At 43.7% G+C, this 15,421-nt stretch overlaps 1 protein-coding gene across 1 annotated transcript in view; it reads right to left on the bottom strand.

The window, feature by feature from the left end:
• The window catches only part of LOC108570241 (transient receptor potential-gamma protein), a 35,773-nt gene extending 20,798 nt beyond the window's left edge, over window positions 1-14,975 (bottom strand). The window contains exons 1-5 of the mRNA XM_017932101.1: window positions 14,913-14,975; window positions 8,472-8,602; window positions 5,932-6,193; window positions 3,666-3,814; window positions 1,657-1,852 (exon numbers count right to left, since the gene is read on the bottom strand). Coding sequence (XP_017787590.1) covers window positions 1,657-1,852; window positions 3,666-3,814; window positions 5,932-6,193; window positions 8,472-8,584 — 720 coding nt within the window. The 5' untranslated portion in view covers window positions 8,585-8,602; window positions 14,913-14,975. The remainder of the gene's footprint in view (window positions 1-1,656; window positions 1,853-3,665; window positions 3,815-5,931; window positions 6,194-8,471; window positions 8,603-14,912) is intronic.
• Between the last annotated feature and the right edge of the window lie 446 nt (window positions 14,976-15,421).

Genomic DNA, 15,421 nt, shown 5'->3' with positions numbered 1-15,421 from the left:
TTCACGAGGACAAGAAAAACCAAAAGACACATCTCAACTATCATTCCTTACCTCCGGAAACGATCGTAAGGAAAACACTGTACGATACGCGGTGTCGAAACATCGGAGTGAAGAGTTACGACCTTCACTAACGCGCCGTCTTTAGTAAAGTACTAAAGCGAACTCGTGCAAAAACATAAGGAAATTGTCAAGAGAGCGGAAACAGCGAAGGAAGGTTCGAGATAAGTCAGAGGAATACGGAGGATAAGATTGAAATTCAATTCCCAGTTGATGCAATTTTCGTGTATCTGTGCTTGCTGCTTGCGATTCTGGCGTTGTCGTGCAAAAGAATAGACCTCCAATTCGTTACTGTAAGAGTTTGTAGCGATAGTGGTACCTGATTTTAGGGAACTGCAGTGAATTAACCCTTTCGTGACCCTCTTGAATCCTCAAATAAAAATTGATCTTAATTTGGTATCCATAAACACGCGATGATCGCCAGATAAATCGCAAATTCTTAAAAATAAATCATCAATTCTTAACACGTTCACTGCCAAGCCTATTTTGAAGAAATCTGTTCTAGACGCCAACATTTTTTTTGCAATTTATTGTATAGAATTAAACAAACACATATTAATTTTTATATTATGACTAATTTTAATTGTTTTTTTTGCAAAAAAATGCTTTCGAATTATCTCGTGGTCGGGCGTTATCTCGTAGCTTGGCAGTCGACGTGTTAAAGAAGATAAGATAAATCGCAAAATTCTTAAAAAAGATATTTCGAAAAGGGTTAATCCCAAAGTAGATCAGCAAACTATAAACATAATTTTTCAGGTGTAAATTAAATTTGGATCGAGGAGGTTCATTTGCATCTTTCCTTCTCAAATTAATGCCCTTCCGATACGTTGACAAAAGGTGTACCAAACCTTTCGAATAGAACCGTTTAATATCAACGAAACTCTGTCGTTTTCTTCCAGACCGAACAGCTTTCCGGATGACCCTAATAGAATATAAATGCAATTTATTCCCGGGGCTATTATTTGCAGAGGAGAGTGAAGGGCAGGGACCGGATGCGCTACCTTAAAATTTCGTTTCGCGAACGGGTCACAGAAGAAGAAGAAGAAGTAATTGAACGAAGAGGAAAGTGGGCCAAAAAGGGTTGAGTAGCGGGCAAACTCTGAAGTTCAACGGTTGTTTCATGTACTCTTCTCCTCCCGTGGATTCGCGGACACGCTCTCTCTCCGCCGGTCCGCAGAGATCGCGTTTCCACGGTTAAATTGAACGTAGGACTCTATTTTCCGGCGTAACCGAGATCTTTAAAGGGGACTTCAAAGCGGACAAATGAAATTGCGGCGCACGGTAACGAGATGCACGGACAAAATAACGCCACCTTCTGCATTTATCAAAAGCGAAATCCTCTGTAAAGAGAACCCGTTCCACCATTGATAGAAAACTCCGTGTTACCGAACGCTTTACCTTCTCTCTCTCTCTCTCTCTCTCTACACCACTTAACAGAAAACAGACAGTGCTAAATAAATGTCTTTGCTGTAAACCTCGGATCGATCTGGCAAACTCGCGGTATCACTTCACCGTGTGTTCCCGCTATTTATCTCGCAAATGGAACTTGTACATCACCTTTGGCCGGAGTATTTATCGTTACGCGAGGGAACAACTCACCTGGTATTCACATTTAAACTCGTGCTCGAGAAAGGAGAGCCGACGAAGTTCCCAGGAGAGTTCGAACGCAGTTAGAATTGGATCCTTTGAGGAAAGGGAGATCAGGGACGGCGAGGCTAACGCCCTGTACGCGTTTATTCGGCTCCTGGAATGCCTCAGAGAGTCCTCTCTTCTCGACGTCACGCACTCGTCGCACCTGTTAATTGAAAATTTTTAAAAAGATGAATTTTCGTGTCACTCCGGTTTCGAGCTTTATTATTAATTTACCGACCGGAAGCCTATTAATCCGCTTTTCGCCGCCAACGCTTGCCGCTCTTTAATGTTATTAATTTGAATTTCCCTATAATAAGCGTCAGAAAGTACTCTGACTCGGAGTAGGGTGGGCGCGAAATTAATCGAACGTGTCCTACGTTTTTACAATAGTATATTATAACTTCGAGGGTCTCGCGAAGAGTAAGTACGCGTCTAAATTATTATTTAATTGCATGTAGTGGTAAATACCTATTTTAATGTAACTTAGCAATTGTAATATAATAGCTAATATAAGTGAGGCCAAGGTATAAATCTGTGGATGTACCATTAACCAGCTAAAGTTAAATCAATATACCATGATATATTATACACTACCGGCCAAAAGTTTCGAATCACCTCCCACTTTTCGTCGATATTAAATCAGCTGCTAATTTTTTATAGATTTAAAGTTTATCTCAGTTCTACTTTTATCAACTTATCTCATATCAACTGATTCGAGTGATAAAAAAATTCTCAAAGTCGCTGACTTTTTTCTGGAAATTTTTGTGTAAATTGCAATGCTCGGTGATTCCGAACTTTTGGCCGGTAGTGTAGCTACAGGTCTTTAGGTACGGATAAATGAACCACAAGTGTAGGCCTAAACTCTAGAAATCTAAGCATTAACTGAACGTATGAGGTATTTATTAAAATGTAAGGCTCACCTAATATATAAATTTTTAAATGTAATTTGTTAATTAAGAAATAATTTATTTATTACATATATACACCGAGCGCGCTGGGCCTGGCTTCAAGATGCTCGCTTCACCGTCTTCGTGACGGATTTTCTCACATAAGAGAAAGCGGAACGATACAGTAGGCACTCTTGAGAATTTTAATTGAAAATTTGTACAGCTGTAAGAATAAGCGCTTCAATTCCCGCGCGATAGTAAAGACGGAGCCCGAAAATAGTTCAACAACGAGCGGTCGGTAAAGTGTGAAAATATAAGTGCTCTAGAGTATGTGTGCGAAAGGATTTGTGCGAATTTGTGAAATTAATTTAGGTGCAAGCGTTTGAAGGATGCAGTTGTGCCGTAACGAAATGGATAGACGAATCTTTAAACGCGTTTTTCTCGAAAGCTACTTTTCAAAATTCGGAGAGAATCTTTAACACGCGTCCTGTTACCGCGTGAAAATTTGTAACATTCTTTTAACACGCTAACCACGGCAAAGTATGAAAAAAATCGGTAGTGAAATGCTGCCATTTTGTGAATAATCGATATTTTTATCTAATTTTCGTTCAGACCGTAGCTAGATCTATACCGATTAAGATTCTCCCTCGTTTTTCTATTTTAGCTCAGCAGAAGGCCCGGAATCGTGTAAACAATCGACACACTATGTAACAAACTATAACTCGTGTAATTTTCATTGTTTCTACTTAAAAAAAATATATCGCGTACTTCAAATACCCACAAACGTATGTGCAAAATCTTACTACAAACGGTTTAACGGTTCTTTAAAAAAAAAAATGCTAAAGTTTGCCAACCAGAATACCCCTTGAAAGGATGAAATATCGAAAATTGCGACGCGATTGTTTCAATTTCACTATAAAAATCGTCCAAGTAAAGTGAAAAATGAATATAAACGTGAAAGGACGTGTTTAACGAGCGATTGTAGCCTCTCGAATTCACGTCCGATAGAATTTATTTATGAATGAACATTTATCGTGGCCAATGAGCACGATGAAAGGAGGCATCGTTTGTTTTAAGACTCGTGCTTACCCGCAACGAACATCGTGAGGCATGGGTAGCATGAAACAGCGATCCAGGAGGATCTTAATGATCTCGTAATTGTCCCTGTGCGCGGCTAGGATCAGGGGCGTGATGTCTGGCGTGAAAGTGGCTGTGTCCGATGGCAGGGCTTCCCAGCTCTGTAACAATAATACGTAAACCGCTATTTTCAACTGGTCAAAGGGGGGAGATAAATTGTTTCCGAATGGGGGAATCTTTGAAATACAAAGGGAACAATCTCTATTTTTCCCAAGCTCCGAGCATCGGTATAATAATAAACTCTTTGATCATCAGCCAGGAAGGCTCCGACGATTATTTTCAAAGTTCCACTTAAGCCGATTTCTCTCTCTCTCTCTCTCTTTTTCTCTTTCTCCCTGTCTCTCTCTCTGCCTCCTTATCACTCTGTCTCTCTCCGCCTGTCGCTCTTTTTCTTTTCACGAGGAAGGGGTAAAAGCCGATTAAACTCTCTCCTCTCCAGCCATCTCTCTCGCTAGTTTGCAATTCCACGTCCTTTTACGCTTTTATTTCCCCCCTTCCTCCTCGGTGTCCACTCGGCGCGAATTCGGCCGGTATATACCGTGTGTGTCAGGCGTTTCGAGGCCTGGCCGGAAATGGGATCCAGTGCCGGCGGGGCTCGCTTTGTTGCGAGGCCACGAAAAAACTCCATCGAGACGGCTGATTAAAATGTGGGTCGACCTATTGGTCCACGGAATCTACTTAACTGTCCTCGTCGTCCGGTCGTCGTCGACGTTCGAGAGGCTGCAGAACTGGGAGAAGAGACAGAGAGGGAGAGAGAGGGTAGGAAAATCAAGGAGCAAGTAGGAATTTCGATAACTGAAACGAAATTGCCTGGCCGGAAAAATGCAATCACCGCTTAATTGCGAGGCGAAGCTTGTCGCTGCGAAATCAAAGTGTCGAGGATGAAGGAGAGGGAGGCTCGGAGAAGGGAACGCCGAGGGTCGTTAAATTTCGCAAGAATTTTTTCCGTAGATCGAGAGCATCGGCAGGAAGCTTCGAAGCGGCGGCAATCTTAAAGGACGAGTCGTTAAAATATTAGTAAAGCGGTTATTAATGAGATTGTAGTAATGAAATGCATTAGGCTGTATCGTATGAAATTGTCCTTTTTCTAGGTGAGAATTAACGAGGTAGTTTTAAAAGGAATTATTTTTATTTAATCAGAATATGCGGCATTAGTGTTAATTTTTCGCGAATGTTTGTAAGTATTAGGAAAAGCTGTGTGCTAATATTGAACATGGAGTTGATTTTAAAATTATCCAGTTTTAATATTTTCAGATACTTTAGAGTTGTCTACTTTTTCCTTTTGTTGCAAGGAAAATGCAATTTCTGATACACTTATCTAGAAAATATTAATTTACGATAATTAGGGAAGGAAATGCAACTTACGAATAGAGTTGAACTTAGAACTTACGAATGGAGTGGTAGAATTAAGGTCACGATTAATGGAACTATACGTATGCTCTTTATACTAAAAGATTGCAAACTGACAAATTCGTTTTTGGATCATTCAATAAGTGTCCTAATACATACGAATAGTAATTCACTCCATGTTCACAAAAATTAGCTTTTCTTAATTCAATCATCAGCTGCACACGCGTGTCCCAAATTCTTCTGGAGACAGTATTATTTGCTTACATAAAACAGTTAACACGTTGGGCGCGGAGCCGATTTCGCCCTGCTTTCCGTTCAGGCGGCACACAGCGGCGATCACTTCGCGAGCTGTTCGGTTATAGAGTATGAACAGAAGATAACAAATGCGGGTTGATAGAAGAAGTGTTCGTAAATTGCCAAAAAAAAAAGAAGGAGACGTGCATAACATTTATTTTTTAAACACGATACTGCCGGTCCCACGACGCCGCCTAAACGGAAAGTTCACTGTCAGTCACCACGGACTGACGCCGCGCTTAACGCGTTAAACAACCACGAAAAACAATTTAATGAACAAAGGGAACAGAGGAGCACAGCACCAAAATAACTTGCGCATAGTACCAATCGAAATCTAAATAACGTAGAGCTTATTAATCACGGTTGATTGTCAAATTCACGTGATACAACCTAATAAGTCCTAAATTTACCGGGCTACTAGCTAAACGGTAATAAATTTCTCAAGGATAACAGACGTAGATAGCTTCAACTAATGTACCTACTGTGTGACGTTTTAAAAAACTACTACCGCTTCCAAACTTTCTCATTCCTACAGCCAGTAAGAAGGACAAAGATGTTGGATCGAAACAGGTACACATATTACATGACGGAATCGACTAACGTGTGGCTCTCCGTTACGATGAAGCTTGTCCTCGTGATCCAGAAGTACCTCTACCGCCTCGACGAACTCTTCGGAGATGGCGTGCAGCAACGCGTCCTTCGTGTCGACCTTGTGATGGATCAGAAGCTCCACCATTTCCAAGTTCTCGTTATCGATCGCCATCAGAAGCGCCGACCGTCCCAATGGATCCACACAGTTGATGTTCATTTCGGTTTGGTCCGCGCCCTGCAACATCCTGAAACAACATCCGCCGTCCTCGTACCATTTGCAGCCACCGTTTCCATCCTCGTTACAATCTCCCCATCTGTCTCTCTGTGTTTCATGTTTTACCCTCTTTTGCATGGAACGCGGGATTCAGGCGACCGAGTGGTGGCCTGGTCTTTGTCACCCAGGGTGTTACGAGGTACGTTATTTATCTAATCGTAAGATACCTCGTACGAACCCTGGGTGGAACGCGTCTCCGAAGAGGTGTCACCAAAGACGCGTCATGGATCAGCAGTGATGCGGCTTACCCTTATCAAGTTTAACCCTTTGCACTCGAGCGGCGACTGAGTCTACCATTTGGTAAAACATTAATTTCACCGGACAATAGGTCTATGGGCCTCTCGTAAATGTCTAAGCAGCGAAATGATTTGAAGGAACCAATCTTTGACGAACTGTTGCAAGGTCTTGCATAATATAAAAATACATGAAATATAGAAATGAATCTGATTTGCAATTTACCTATTGCAAAGAGATCGTCGAGTGCAAAGGACCTTCGAAAGAGCCCCGGTAAGTTATTCCATAATTGCAGCCGAAGATCCGAGGAGCTTCGTGTTTTCTAGATTATTAAGTGTGTATAATTAATAACGAACAAGTAGTTTTGAGACTTTCACGGCCCGGTTCAATGGAACTAATGTTAGTTGAGGCTTCCGGGTGTGAGCCGTGTCCAGAAGAATCGTTGTTACCGTCGGTTGGACGGACACCCGAGCCATCGCAGTAACCGCGGAAATTACGAAATAAATATAACTTTTGAGTGGAATTATTTGAGGCTTCCGAATATAAGCCGTGATTCCGACGTTTCGAAGAAAGAAAAACTCTAACATCAATAGAAACACAGGTTACCAACTTAACCCTATCTCCTCCCGTTTTTTAATTGATCGATCAATTAAACACTGATTGGTCAAAATCACCGATAAAGGAGTGAACACCCAGACGCACACTACTATCAGCACGTCTCCAGACCCTGATGAAGCTAGCTGCAATGCTGGCGAAACGTCGGAATGCAGATTCTTTTGGACACGGTTTACACCCGCAAGCCTCAAATAATTCCACTCATATCAATCCGGGCCGTGAGTCTCAAAACTCTGAAATATACCTTTTGCTTAACCCTCGGAAGGCGAATGGTTTTAGACGGACGCAGGGTCATTTCGAACCGTAGCAAAATTTCCATCTTGTTCACTTACATTTGGATACATAAAGTAGATGTATTTCCTGTACCAAGCGTAATCTGAGCGGCCTGACTCTATCACTATTGAGTCAAAATGACCCTGCATTCGTCGTACGAGGGTTAACAGCGAACATGTTTATGTTTATTTTTAAAAATTTTTATTTCAACCATTACGATTTCTCTATTACGTTCGAGCCACAGACGAATCCGGCAAGGCAACCGTATTTTCGTTGTCCCGCTTTTCCACCAATCAAATGAGAATTCCACGAAACTTCCGAGTACATCGCAATCGGTATTAATTGCGCGGGGACGAGGAACGCCGCGAAGAATTCCGAGAAGTTTCGGGATCGTGGGAACGATTGTCCGTAGGATAATTAGATCCTTTGTTGGCGCACCGACTCAGAGGGTGTATATAGATACGCAGAGCCGCGCCTTTGACCTTCCGCGAGCGCGAGATCCAGCGTCCTCTTTAACGCTCAAGCCCTAGATCCGACCGATTTTCTCTGTCCGCTCGAGTGTATTCTTGTATTTGCATAAAAGCCGCGATCGCGATGCACGCACGCGTCGTTCCTTTCCTACCTTTCAAATTAACCATTGTTGCATCTGTTCAATGCGATTCAAACAATACCTTACTCCTTGCTAATGTTCGCCTAATGTACATATCCTACCTAGGTATATATGAAAAAAAGAAAGGTAAAGGAACAGAGATTCTTTTTTTTCTAGACAATGTTCCTCTTCCGTCATATTTTACACTGTATTTTCCCTTCGACACGTGTCGACAGGCACGTGCCCATAACAGAAGAATGATCGAAAAGAGCGGACGTGTCTTATTTGCGAACGATTATAACGAGCAATCGTAAGAGCTTCTCGAACTTTTTATTTTTTTCTCTCGAGAGAGAGGAGGGATGAAATTGTCGCGTATTACGCGAGTAAATTTTTTAAAGAGCATCCTCGTTAGGTAATCCAAGCGATACGTGCCGCTAAAATTTCCACGTGGATTACCAAGCTCTTCCTCTACCGCTGCATCTATATACACTGTGATATCGCGAAGATATGCGCGTTGATTTTCTAAAGTCTCTCTCACCTTCTGACGGAGGCAATGTCCCCGCGTTCCACCGCGAGAAGGTACTTCTTCTCATCGTAGGAGAGGCTGGCCATTTCCTGGTGCGGTCTCACAACGTTCTCCTCCTCTATCATGCCGTGGATACTGTGCCTCTGAAACCGTCGTAATTTTTTATTATACTCCGTACACTTTTCGCCGTGGTGGCGTGTGTCCACGCTTCGAGAAGAAAAAGAGATGAACGCTTCTATTCGGTTTATTTCATCCTCGCGACAGGAATAATCTAAAACACGTCGCTGTTACATTTTTTCACCACCATTTCACCCGACCTGATGCACGTAACTCTCTTTTTCTCCCTGGTTTTTTTCCCTTTTTGTCGGTGTTACATTCCACGGTTTCGGGGAATATTTGCGAAATACGAGAGACAGTACCGGTATTACACTGATGTCCCATATTTTTCAATATAGCTTCGGAACACTGTGTGCCGCGCGGTGTATCACGGTGTACACTGGTGTTTGGTATTTTTAGGGGTTGGAATAGCCGTTGGAAGAAGTCTTCTCATAGAGAAACCGCCTCCTCTCGATGGAGAGAGAGTGAAAGAGTGATTGAGTCAGTAAATGAGCGAAAGAGAGAGAGAGAGTGTGTGTGCGTGAGTCAGTGAATGAGGGTGAGAGAGAGTGAAAAAGAGTGATTGAATCAGTAAGTGAGTGAGTAAGTAAGCGAGAGAGAGTGTGTGTGTGAAAGAGAGTGATTGAGTCAGTGAGTGCGTGAGTCAGTGAGTGCGTGAGTCAGTGAGTGCGCGAGTAGCGAGTGCGTGAGTAGTGAGTGCGTGAGTAGTGAGTGAGTGAACGAGGGGAGAGAGAGAGAGTGAAAAAGAGTGATTGAATCAGTAAGTGAGTGAGTAAGTAAGCGAGAGAGAGAGTGTGTATGTGAAAGAGAGTGATTGAGTCAGTGAGTGCGTGAGTCAGTGAGTGCGCGAGTAGCGAGTGCGCGAGTAGCGAGTGCGTGAGTGGTGAGTGCGTGAGTCAGTGAGTGCGTGAGTAGTAAGTGAGTGAACGAGGGGTCAGTGAGTGCGTGAGTCAGTGAGTGCGCGAGTAGCGAGTGCGTGAGTAGTGAGTGCGTGAGTCAGTGAGTGCGTGAGTAGTAAGTGAGTGAACGAGGGGAGAGAGAGTGAAAAAGAGTGATTGAATCAGTAAGTGAGTGAGTAAGTAAGCGAGAGAGAGAGTGTGTGTGTGAAAGAGAGTGATTGAGTCAGTGAGTGCGTGAGTAGTGAGTGAGTGAACGAGGGGGAGAGAGAGAGTTAGCGAGTGACTAAGAGAGTGAGTCACTGTGTGAGTGAATGGGAGAGAGAGAGAGAGAGTGAACGAGAGTAGTAAGTAAGCGAGAGAGAGAGTGTGTGTGTGAAAGAGAGTGATTGAGTCAGTGAGTGCGTGAGTAGTGAGTGAGTGAACGAGGGAGAGAGAGAGAGTTAGCGAGTGACTAAGAGAGTGAGTCACTGTGTGAGTGAATGGGATAGAGAGAGAGAGAGTGAACGAGAGTAAGTGAGATTAAGTGACTGAGTGAGTCATTCGGCGAGTGATTGAACGAGAGAGGGAGGGAGTGAAAGGGAGTGAGTGATCGAGTGAGTCAGTGACTGAGTGAGATAGAGAGATAGGGAGAAAAAGAAAAGTTGAAGGGCCGGTTATTGATCGAGGGATGAAGCCCTACTGAAAGATGGATGAAATTAGGATGATAAATGTACCGCGACGCCCGATGTAGTCACTTAAGCATCCTTCGCGGATACGATCCTACCTCGTCGAGGTTCCAAGGGAAGGGTTGCAAGACGTTCGATCTAAAGCGTCACGGTGTTATCGAGGTTCGTGATGAGGCGTCTTGTAATAACGTACGGCCTCGATCAGGGACGATCATCCTATTACCCGTTGGCTTCGGTAATTTCGGGATAACTCGAAAGTTTGAACTACCTCAAGTCGATACTCCCAGCTACCTACATAGAGCTAACTAGGTTCCGCAACTTTTTCTCCTGAGAGGGTGCGAAAGGATTAGGTCTGTTTCCTTCCAATTTTCAACTTTCTCCAGATCCTCCATCTTCTTGAGTGCAAGCTTAATCTTTCCGGAGGATCTTCTCGAGTAAACACACCGTACCATTCGAGTGATCCCTCTTTTCCCGCACTAATGGGGCTAAAATCGAATCGATGGACCGGACGAAAACATCGAAAAACTCCAATCGACCGCGCCGAATGCCTCATATTCCTCCGGTATACCTACTCTCCTATCGACCTATTGCTTTAATATTTTTCAGGCAATTACGCAATACCGTTGGTACACACAACGTTCAATCCGAGCATCGATCAAGGGGGAGGGTGGAATGGCTATCGTACTCAACGAGACACAAAGAGGCGTAGTTTTCGTTCAGTCGGAGGTTTCACAGATATCCATAGGCGTGGGCGAGGCCGAAACGAGGGGGTCTGAAATTGGGACGATCGTAGGAGAGAACGGGGGAAGCAATTAACGACTCGGATAGCCGTCCATTGTTGAACGGGGAAACCTCTCGTTACGAGGCAACTTCTCGTTACGCCTGCCATTAGATTGCAGAACGGGAGAAAAGAATACCGATGCAACACGTAAAGATCAAGCGTGAACGGAAACAATGCTCAACTCTCGGCCACTGGCTTATTCACAGCCGGTATTAACCTTTACGCTTCCGTACTTCCTTGCAAATGTCTTTCCTCTTCTCCAGATTTTCTTCTCCAGGAATACTTTCTTCGGGATAATGCTGCCGCGAGAGGAAGATGCCATGATTACGAAGCAATTGCTCGTAGCGCTGCGCCACTTTCGTTCTCATTCGATTATCCTATTCGCTGTAGGAGCGTCAGAGAGACGGTGACTGAATATGTTGGGACAAATAAAACTCGATGGAAACATACGGAGTTCGTGTATATTTTGAAAGATCATTTTTTCACGTGTCTTATTTTGAACATGGATTTCCAACACATACTGTTTTTCTTTTACTAAAAAGGGAAAACACCACTGAAACAGCAAAGTATCTAATGTTCACGGAGAAAAAATTGACTGGGAATAATTGCAAAATTTAGAGATGAAAATTTCGATTTTAAACAACATTTTTTGAAAACTTTTTCACGAAATGGTATTTCCAAATTTCCGAAACGGCGAAAAGATATAGAACAAGGGGATACATGTCTCATAGAGTAAAGAAATTAGTGCTTTGAAACGTAGTTACTCAAAAATCGGCGCGAATTTCCTGCTCGACCCAATATAATAACCGTGTTCACGGATTGGACCACTTTCACAGACATTCATACCGTGAGAATCATTCTTTGGAAATAGGTTAGGAGTTCCACAACATTTTTCTATTTTTTTCTGGTAACACCGTTACGTCTCATAGTGCTTCCTCGAATTCTCCTCGAATCTACGGGACGACAATACAACTAATACAGCGATATTCCTTTCACAGCAATTCAACAGCGAAAAGAGGAAAGAAACCGAGAGCTCACACTAGATAGAGCACTTAATAATATTCCCACCGTAGAAAAGCATCGACGACGAAAGAGAACGGAGGCAAAGTATGAGGAAGTTTGTCGACTAGGTTAAGCCCGGTGCACGCGTATTTACAGAACTCTAGACGCCTGAGGAACGACAACGATCCGCAAACACAGAGAGTCGATCGAGGCGGAAATGAAATTGTCTGGGTAACGCGAGACGAGAATCCCGCGGCTAATGCCGGCGTCTCCGGCAATTAACCGACCCTCCGATTCTAATCATAGGAGTTATCCGCTCCTTTCGCCACAAGGACGCCGTCCGTCGTCGCAACAATACCTATATTACATACGTGCGTATACACGTATATGAAACTTGGTCCCAGTGGAAAAGGGGCTGATAGAGAAGAGAACGAGGAGGAGTAGGGTTGATGGACAATGTTTGCCGAGGGTGTGGCGGCTCGACAATTAGGGTGCGCCCTGGCAAACACTCGTTCGCTGTCAGTCTCGGCCCTTGGCACAGTATGTCATCTTCTTCAGCCGGAGAGGGGCAATCGTGAGCGCGTGTTCCGCGAGTATCTACGCTCCTTCCATCCACCCGGTAGCCTCATTACTCCTTCCTCCCTTTCAAACGGTCTTTTACCCACAGTGTTCTTCCATGCTTCCTTTATTCTTCCAGCAGAAGCGTCGTTACCGGAGATCCCTGTCTCTCCTCGATCTCTATTCAAGGAAGAAGCTTGCCTCCATTCTCTACCGATCGCGTGCACCGCGATCTTTCCTCGCGATTTCCACCCCGTACGCGGCAGATTTTAACGCGTCGCGTAACTGTCGTGAATCAAACGCCGTCGTGAAACAACGGCGAGCGTTATAGATGGTTAATGTTCCTGCTAGAATTCAGATGAGAAAGATCGATCGAGTTTCGGGTATCTTAGGGAGATCGACGGATTCTGCGATTTTTATGGAGGACTTTTACGAGATGGAGGACGCAAGGGAGAGACAGAGCGGTGGAAACTGGTTTGGATATCACGTTAGAAAGTATTAATCGTGACTCCGAATGTGTTTTCGGCCGATGGGAACCGTTGAGGAAAACGTCAGATTCAACAGGATACAAGTTAGCCCGGTTATCCGACGCACTTATCATTCCCGTCTGGCTCCGCGAAATCAACCGGATCGAACTTTTACGAGGCAATAAAAATAAAAGCCTCACCGTGGGCTCGTAAAAACCGAGCGTATAAGCATACGCGTTATCTTCGCCTCTCCTTATAGCCAGGGCAAAGCAATCTTTTTTCCTGCTTACTCATCTCTCGCGAGTCGATCGAGAGGAGAGATAACCGAATAAAAATACCGAAAGGGGTGAAGAGGGGAGAGAGTGTATTATAGGAGAAGATATTTCGGACGTTTCCGTAGTATCTTTCTCTCCCTATTTTTCTTCTCAAAGCGCAATCACCATCGCCGATCGGTCGAATCGGATTATCCACGATTATCGAAATAGCGTTAAGGCTCTTCTTCGTTCGAAACTAGTAGAGTGATCCATAGGATCGCGAGATAATCGTCAGTCTGCAGAGGAGTTTCGAGAAGGCAATAAAAGGGTAGACCGCGACGAAAGAAGAACTTCTGATTCGCAACGGCAACTTCCGCAAATTGGATCGACGTCGTAACGCAGTTATCGTTCGACCGCTTTCTTCCGTTCTTTCTTTCGCTTGTCGTCCCTCTTCTTACTATCCGCTCGTTCGTCAAAAAACCCTAGCCCGCCCTGCTTATTACGTTTCCCTCGATTTTGGCTCCGATACGGAGACGTCTAACATTTGTTTCGTGACTCCGTTGCGGAGACATTTCTAATTAACACTTTACCTTCTCAATACTTAACATTTTAGTTTTATTTTCGGCGCGAGCTTACGTTAATCGCGGCCGCCTCTTGCCACGCGTTAAATCCTATAGACAACGTTAAAACTATCGATGTGCACGGAATTGTGCGATGATTGTACCTTTTCATTACGATTAAGTAGGTTTATTAAGTTTTACTAAATAAAGTTTCAACGTTTATTTAATATGTGCCACTTTTCCAAGCATATTTTGCAAAAAGAGAACAGAAAGACCAACTCCGTCGATGAAATTTGGCTACTTTTATCTCTTTATGTGCTTTAAATAAACGTCTCGACAAATTTAGGGATGCCAGAAAGAATAAGTTTTAGCGTATGGCCAAAAGTGATTGGACCACAAGTTCGTTCGGATATCAATTGTTGGACGAAATTATAGAAGAAACAAGTGCTTCACCATAGAAAAGTGCTGAACGACGGTATTGAAAAAGTAATATCTTTTTATTTATTACTTTTTGCCTCGGTGTGAGGTGCGCCTATTGGCTCAGGGCCAATTTACCAACTCACACGTCTGTTATTACCTACTATGACGTTTTGGATTAATATCAATTAATTGCACGAGTAATTATAGAGAAAAATTTTCAAAAACTCTCCAATATAGAGAGAAGACGGTATTTAAAAAAAAGTAACCGGAGCGTGAAGGGATAATAAGTCTCCAAGTAAAATAAAAAAAGGAAAAATGTAAAATTGAGAAGGTCGATATCGATCGAACTGTGATGCCCGGTTTGCCCCAATTTCTCGAAACTAGGAGCAGATATTGGGGTATCACTGAGTTAAAACACTTAGGGATCGTCGTTGCGTAGAAACAACTTTATTTGCGCATGGTAAAACAGAGAATGAACGCGGAAATGGAGAAAATAGGGCTATTTAAGGGTGCTGGGAAGATGGACTTTGGGTTGTGACTATGCAGGAGAGTTGGAAGGTGAAGTGGGTGACTAGTTGCGAATACAGATAAACTGAGGGCTAAGAAGGAAAATATTTGAGGGTGTAACAGAACGATAACTTAACTTTCGCGATCGACGAGAGTTTGACCGATTGAAATTTTTCAGGGGGCGATACGTATCTGGAGGTCGAGATGCACGGAGAAGACCTACCTTGACTTTCTCATTGATCTTCTTCGCGGTTTGGGGCGGCAGCGGTGGCGCTTCGGGGTCAAAGCTCACGCGTTGCCCGCTGCCCCGCAGAAGAACGTCCCAGTTCTTGTCCCCGGCCGAGTTCCCACCCATCCTCAAAGGTAAGTCTATGCAGTCCTCGTCTGGAGCACCGATTTCTTCGTCGACACCGCTTTCACCAGGGGACCTCGCGCCCCTGGCGCCTTGCTCCTCATCTTCGTACGCGCTTTCTGAAACAGAAACGCATCCACACACTTGATCAATACGTCTGTCGCAAACAGATCTTCTTTGAGACTGTGACGCTTTCTTAAATTGGAGCTTGGAATATTTCTGGAGACATTTGGAGGCGTTAATCTGTCGGCGACTATGTCTATTCGAGTGAACGTTTTCGTGGTTAGGCAAGCTTGATTTTTAGGCGACAACGACAAGTGTTTTATGGTTTTTCCGACGACATTAGGCTGTTTTGAATGAGCACGTGGAAACACGGTATA

The sequence above is a fragment of the Habropoda laboriosa genome, unplaced genomic scaffold, assembly GCF_001263275.1.
Source record: "Habropoda laboriosa isolate 0110345459 unplaced genomic scaffold, ASM126327v1 scaffold10, whole genome shotgun sequence".
Taxonomy (NCBI): Eukaryota; Metazoa; Arthropoda; class Insecta; order Hymenoptera; family Apidae; genus Habropoda; species Habropoda laboriosa.
This window is presented reverse-complemented; position numbering and strand designations above follow the sequence as displayed.